Here is a 6,946-nt window from a genome sequence, read left to right as displayed (position 1 = left end):
AGCACTGACTCCCGACTGTCCCCACACAATGAAAACAGTTGGTCTCCCCTGGCTTGACTGTGGATGGGTGGCCTCTGGTTTCTTGGCAGAGGGCCTGTGTGACTCTGACAGGTGTCCTTTCTGCTCCTAGAGCTACGTGCCCAGCGTGAAGCCTCACAAGTGAGAGGAGGTGGTCGGTGCGGTTCTCAGGGCAAGTTGGCTGGCCAGTCTCCCATGGCGGGCTCTGCTTTGTCCTTCTTGGCTGGTCCACGGGCGGAGAGTAGCCCAGAGGTGGTGTGGTCATGCACCTCCCCCTGGTCAGTGCAGACAGTCACCCAAGGGTCCAGAGGATGCAGATGGCACAGCAGGTGCCCAGGGCCAGCTGGAGGTCTGGGAGGCAGGCCCCTGGGTAGACAAGCAGACTCTGCAGGACAGCGATGATCCACAGCCGGGTCCAGGGTCTAGCCCCGCCAATCACTCACACGCAGCAGCGTGACTCATAGTTGGTCTGAAACTCCAGTAAAGGAACCAAATGCGCAGCTCCCCAGTCCTGGTCTGTCTCATAGAGTGGCACGTTTAATCAACCTCTACCCTGGGCGGGCACTGGGCTATGACTCACAGCCCTCACCCAGGCAGAGCAGCCACCACCGGCTGCAGCAACAGGGCCTGCTCTCACCTCCAGCCCAACACACACTCCCTTCCTCAGCCCCTGCTCTGCTCGCCTGACCAGCAAACAGCTTCTTTGTTAGAGTCACCCGTGGCAGAGAGGGAGGGAAGGAGGGAGGCAGAGCGGGTGGGCGGGCAGAGCAGGGCCCTATACATGCTTCAAGTTACAGGATCTGGGTGATGGTCCCGGCCAACGTCCTCCAGTAACCCCCAGCTGAGCCTGGCCTCCCCAGCAGATGTTTCCTGCAATGGAAAGTTGCTGGCCAGGGCTCCACATGGAGGCGTGGAGTAGGGAGGGGAGGCAGCAGGGCACCGCTGTTAGGATGAAATCTGAAATGTGAGACTCAAGTCGCCAGGGACTTCCTGGAGACACTCTCACACCTCACCAACCCATCCATCCACCAACTTCCCCATAGCAGCAGTAGCAGCCTGGGGATTTTGCTGACCCAGTTTCAGACATGCTGGTGGCGGAGAAGCTGACATCAACAGCTTCGGGATCTGTCTGAGGCACCCTCTTCCTTCCCATGGACCCTGCACAACCTCCAGCATTAGCAAGAGGGGGATCAAGCCCAAAAACATTGTCAGATCTTAAGGGCAAAGTAGCAATACTAAAAGCACAGATTTTGGTGCTCAAAGCAGCAAAATCGAGGGGAATGAAAGCCAGGCCAATGGGGCAAGAAAGGCCCCAGACCAAGAAGCTAGGGACAGGGATGAGACAGCAGTGGGGCTGGGAAGATGTGGATTCCTAGGAAAAGTCAGACCCTTGAAACAAATGGGGCCGCCCCCTCACCTTTCCCAGCTCGACCACCTTGCCAGGAGGGTCTTGGCCTGCACAGGATGAGGAATGGTGCTTTTGTCTTAGGAGTCTTGGTAATTTAATACAGCAGCCCCCAAACTTTACTTAAAAATGGCCCAGTGAACACATTTAAAAGTATAGATTCCAGGCTGGGCACGGTGGCTCATGCCTGTAATCCCAGCACTTTGGGAGGCCAACGAGGGCCAATCACTTGAGGTCAGGAGTGTGAGACCAGCGTGGCCAACATGGTGAAACCCCGTCTCCACTACAAATATATATATATAAAAAAGATAAATTAGCCATATATGGTGGCAGGTGACGGTAATCCCAGCTACTCAGGAGGCTGAGGCATATAATCGCTCGAACCTCGGAGGTGGAGGTTGCAGTGAGCCGAGATCGCACCACTGCACTCCAGTCTGGGCGGCAGAGAGAGACTCTCAAAAGAAAAAATAAGTAGATTCCAAAGATGCTAATTCAGAGGAACCTGGATTCTCCCAGGTAAACAGTGTTGGAGAAAGTAGAAGAGTCTGACTCCTCCCGCAAACGCTCCCCTAACAAACTCCTACAGTCCTCTCTAGACGGACACCCCATGGATGCAGACGCGGCTCTCCATTCGTGGTGTAGCATGTGTCACTCTAACAGAAGGACGCCTTCTCCAGGGAGGATCTATGCCTCAAACAGGTTGATTGCTTCTCCTGCACTTGCCATGATGTGTTGCAAATACAGGCTGAGCATCCCTAATCTGAAAATGTGAAACCTCTCGAGCCCCAACATGATGCCGCAAGCAGAAGGCTCCACAGCTGACCTCACGTGACAGGCTGCTCAGGTGACACGTCCCGGCCAAAACACAGTCAGCACTTTTCTTGGTGCATAAAATTATTTAAAATATTATACAAAATTATCCTCAGGCTATATGTATAAGTGATATAGGAAATAAATCTGGTGTTTAGACTTGGGATCCAAGATATCTCATTTTATATATATATGTGTGTGTGTGTGTGTGTATATGTGTGTATATATATGTAAATATTCCAAAATCAAAAACAAATCACAAATCCAAAACACATCTGATCCCAAAAATTTTGGATAAGGGATACTGTATCAGGTGCTAAGAAAGTATTTACCAAGTGAATGCATTCCTCATCTACCTCTCAAAGGATGCCTGTTGACACTGCATCTTACATGTACACACAAAGATCCCTGATTCCATATGTTTGGCGTGTCAGTGCCTGGTCGCTGCCAACACTCTCTCCAGCACACGTGCGAGCTTCTCTTCGCCCTGCATGTCAGCCCTATCCTGAGCAGTGTGGCAGGCAAACGTAGCAAGTCCATTTTCCAAGGTGATCAGTATGCCTCCCTTGGGGTGACACCAGACCCCAGTATGTAAGCTGTAGGTAGCTCCAAGAGACTCTGGATCCTTACAGTAACTACCCGAAAACATCTGAGTATTGCTACAGGCCAAGTGGCTGCCTGGGCTATAAGGGGTGAGATACAGACAGCAAACGCCCTGTGAGATAAAGCCCTGGGAGATGAGCCCCCTATGCAGAAGCCTTTGTCTCCCCTACACCCACACCAAGGGCTGGGCAGGGCTGGGTGAGAGTCAGCAGAGAAGGAATTGACCCTGGGCTAAACATTAACTCTACGGCAAACATCAGGAGCCGGGACCAAGTGGTACCCTCTTCCCAGGGACGGCGAGAAGGAGGGGGTGGAGGAGTCCAGGAGAAAACAGATGGACTTCAGTGGAGCATTGATCTCACCTAGGAAGAAACCAGTTAAGATCCACACAGGAAACTCTGACCTTGCAGCCAAATCTGGATAGGCAGAAGCCAGATGTGGGACTGGAGACAAGGAGGTAACTGAGCAAAGGAGGGAAAAGGAGACTGAGGCAGACATGGGGGCTATGCAGAAGGGTAGAGAAGGGGTAGGGCTGGGCTGGGCTGGGGGCTCATCTGAAAAACTCAGGATGGGAGCCAGGAAGACCCTTCAAGTTGGGAGTAAATACAGAGGGGAGACAGACAGAGGTGGAGGAGCATCGTCAGTCCTGGGGCAAGGCCAGGTGCCAGACAGGTCTCCTACCCTCTCCACTGCCCACCCCCAACACCCTGAATTCCATTCCTACAAACCTTTGTTTTTTTGCTCTCTCGCTTATGCCAGCCGCTCCCCAGGCTTGGCACTATCCCTCCCTCTCCTCCACAAAGCTGCAGCCCTAACTGCAGGTGCTTCAGGCAAGCAGGGTGCTAAGCCGCAGGCGACTGCCAGGGTGTGGGCTCCTGTGCTCTGATCTCAGAAATGCTCCTTCCTGGGCTGCCATAGAGACGACTCCCCGCAGGAATGCACCAGGAGGCCAAGGAAAGAAGCCCCAGGGAACTTATGCCCCGTTGGGGGCTGAGAGGGAGTAAATTTCACCCCTCCTGCCCCAACGGCCCTAGCCAGGTTGCCCCTCAACTCTGCCCTTGGCTCCCTGCTGAAGGCAAAATCCTATTTCTGCTTTTCCCTCCATCTCATGTCTACAGGGACAGCTCCCTTGATTGGAGGGCCCTGATGAATAAGACTGGGGTGGTAGACTGGAGCATTGGGGATAAGGAGGAGTACATATAATCAGGCCTGGGAGGACTCAGGGTACCTGTAGATGGCACAGCCTTCAAACCCCACTCTGCACCTGACACTCTCCTGCCACGGCCTCTCCCCGTGTCCCTGGGGTCCAGCCACTTGCCTCCGCGTGACTCACTCTTTAGACCAAGCATGTTTGTCATCATGGCAATGGCTCCTCTCTGGCTAGCCATGTAAAAGGCAATGCTTTTGTCTTGTGCAGAGAGGCAGCAGGTGAAGGGGGAGGCTGGGCATGGGCTGGATGGTGGCTGGGCTTCCCTTCCTGCCAGACCCAGGCTGCTCCAGCGGGCCTGAATGCTCTTGCCACTATCAGCGATTCTGCAGGGCACTGGCCCTCACTGCTCTGACTCCAGCCAGGGGTTTCCTAAGCATCCCCAGGGCTCGGCTTACAACGCCTTTACCTCTCTGAAGGACTTCCGGCGAAATGAATGAGCCTCAGATACCAGGATGGCTGCAGCGCTGACCCGAGGATCCGGAGAGAGGTTATAGAGGGCCAGTCAGCAAAGCTGAGAAGGGCAGAGGGATGCTGCCTGAAGGGCAGATTCCAAGCAGCCCAGCAGAGGCAGGGCAGGAAGACGGAGCTCCCTAAAGGAACACAGAAAAGCTTCCTAAAGGAACACAGGAAACCAAGTCAACGCAGCAGAGGCAGGGCAAGGGCCTCCTGAGGAGGCGCAGATGACAGCTGTGGAGGGTGCTGGGAGAGGAGCTTGTTCAGCTGCAGCTCCTAAGGAGGCATCTGCACATGAGAGCACGGACATGAGCACCGCACACTGAAGGAGCAGGGGTGCCCTGTTACCTGAGGGCGGACTCCCAGGGGGGCCGCATGAATCCAGGAGAGGACAGCCCCACACACTCCTCAGCAAAGAGCTCCTTGGGCGCTTGGCCTCTGAGAATGAATGATCTGAGCTAAGTGGAGAGTCAGGGACGTTTCTGTAATGCACTTGGGATGAGAGGGTGGAGGGTGAAAGGAGACAAGTGAGAATTAGTAAAGGAAGAGGAAGGACAAGGCCGGGAAAAGAGAACATCCCAAGGGATGATTCAAAGAGTTGCTGAGGTCCAACCGCTTCTGCACATCCCTGGCGCAGGTGGCACCATCAGAAAGCAAGGCTCCGTCATGCCCAGCTCCTCCGCTGGCTCTCGTACGTGTCATCTGAACCCCTGACTTCTGGCCCACCCCATCCTCCAGCCAGGAGACAGCTTCTGCTTCTACCCCATTGCTACGCAGAGTACTCAGGCGGAGGCTAAGGGAGAAGGAATCAGGGGGAAAGGATGGCGGAGAGAAGGGAGAAAGTAAAGCCTGTTGGAATCAGACAGAGAGGAAAACCTACCCGGGAGAGTGGAAATCAGAGAAACAAGCAAATGGTGGGAGATTAAAGGAAAGGAAAGGGGTGGAGTCAGAGAGCAAAGGGCTGAGAAGAATCCAAGGAAGCACAGGCTGAGACGAAACAAAAGGCTGAGCTAAACAGCAATAAAAAGAGCAATGACAGATGAGAAGAGGAAAGAGATTAGCAACAAGGACAGGGGCTGGCCTGCCCAAACGGGGATGTCTGAACTGTCTCCTATGGGGGCCTGAATTTGTGCGATGCTGCTCAAAAAGGTGCCGGGGCAGTTGAGTGAAGGATGCTGGGGTCCCCATGACAGCCGGGCTGCAGGTCGCTCCCAGGAAGCTCAGCACTCACGCCCCTCCCCTCCTCTGAGGCCACAGGCCAGGAAACCTCCTAGAAGGTAAGGGGCTGGCTCAGAGATAGAAGTAGAGTCTGGCTTCCCTCCCACCCCAAGATACCTCAGCCCATAACTCCTCTCCACAACTCAGCACAGCCCACCAAATTCTGCCTTGTTTGTGGTGCTGGGCAGGTGGTGGCCAAGGCTTGCAGATCAACAGCACCCAGGACGGGCTGGTCACTGGGCAGCAGGATGTTGGCAGCCGCAGGGCTCGTGAGCACATGCCTGACTTGGAAGAAACGCCCAGCGCCAAGTAGGAAAACACACACCAGCCCACACAATTGATCTGCAACCCTGTCCCTACATTAAACCCACGCCTCTCCCCTCCAGCCCATCCCCTGGCCAGAGTGCCCTCCTCAACCCTGTCCTTCACAGCCACAGCTACTCCATGCCCACGTCTCCTCCTGGAGCAGAACCTGGTGTGTCCAGGGAGGGGGCAAAGACGGCTTTTCCAGGATTCATCAGAGTTAGGTGTGAGGAGGGCAGGCTCAGAGGGTCATCTGAGGTCAGCCCCTCCACTGTGAAGTCCCCAAAGGGCAGAACACACGGCGGGGGCCAGCTGAGAGCTCAGACAGCTGCTCTGCAGGGGAAAACGTCCAAATCCCACCACCCAGTTTGTGTGGCTGAGAGGCTGTGGCCTCCGCCAGGCCTGCTTACCCCACAGCAGTTTCTAGGCATGCAGCAGCTGCACAGGGCACCCCCAGGATGACCTAGACAGTGGCCCCACGCCACGCCTTCACCACAGCCCCAAGCACCAGGAGGCCTTGTAGGAAGGGCATGCTTTGCAGCTGTTGAAGGGGTCCTTGGGACAGGGGTCAAAGCCCATCACATGGGTTGACTCTTCTATCAATGGGGGAAAGTTTTCCGGCTGGATTTGCCCCGAAATGTTAAGGGAAGAAAACGAAGTTCAGACCCCCAGGCTGCCCCAGCACCAGAATTCTGTCAGGCTCTGGAATGGCCACTCACTCCCTGATGTCTCCTCCTTTAGGGTTGATAGACCCTTATCTAAGCGCCTCGGTGAGGCAGTGGATACAGCTGACCACGCCTCCTCGGTCCCCTGAATGCAATCCTCCCTCTTCAAGGCTGCCTTGTCCTGCTGCAGAAAATAACCGCTGCAGCTGGTTTAGGAGTAAAGGGGCTGCTAAGGAAAGAAGCCCACAGGAAAGCCCAATC

The 6,946-nt window shown here is 54.9% G+C and overlaps 1 protein-coding gene across 1 annotated transcript in view; it reads right to left on the bottom strand.

The window, feature by feature from the left end:
- Nucleotides 1-6,946, bottom strand: part of GRAMD1B (GRAM domain containing 1B) — a 71,237-nt gene that overhangs the window by 33,882 nt on the left and 30,409 nt on the right. The window contains exons 6-13 of the mRNA XM_012001698.1: nucleotides 6,740-6,869; nucleotides 6,514-6,616; nucleotides 5,113-5,292; nucleotides 4,848-4,937; nucleotides 4,453-4,557; nucleotides 3,199-3,297; nucleotides 2,702-2,916; nucleotides 1,436-1,473 (exon numbers count right to left, since the gene is read on the bottom strand). Coding sequence (XP_011857088.1) covers nucleotides 1,436-1,473; nucleotides 2,702-2,916; nucleotides 3,199-3,297; nucleotides 4,453-4,557; nucleotides 4,848-4,937; nucleotides 5,113-5,292; nucleotides 6,514-6,616; nucleotides 6,740-6,869 — 960 coding nt within the window. The remainder of the gene's footprint in view (nucleotides 1-1,435; nucleotides 1,474-2,701; nucleotides 2,917-3,198; nucleotides 3,298-4,452; nucleotides 4,558-4,847; nucleotides 4,938-5,112; nucleotides 5,293-6,513; nucleotides 6,617-6,739; nucleotides 6,870-6,946) is intronic.

The sequence above is a fragment of the Mandrillus leucophaeus genome, unplaced genomic scaffold (assembly GCF_000951045.1).
Source record: "Mandrillus leucophaeus isolate KB7577 unplaced genomic scaffold, Mleu.le_1.0 Scaffold669, whole genome shotgun sequence".
Lineage (NCBI taxonomy): Eukaryota > Metazoa > Chordata > Mammalia > Primates > Cercopithecidae > Mandrillus > Mandrillus leucophaeus.
This window is presented reverse-complemented; position numbering and strand designations above follow the sequence as displayed.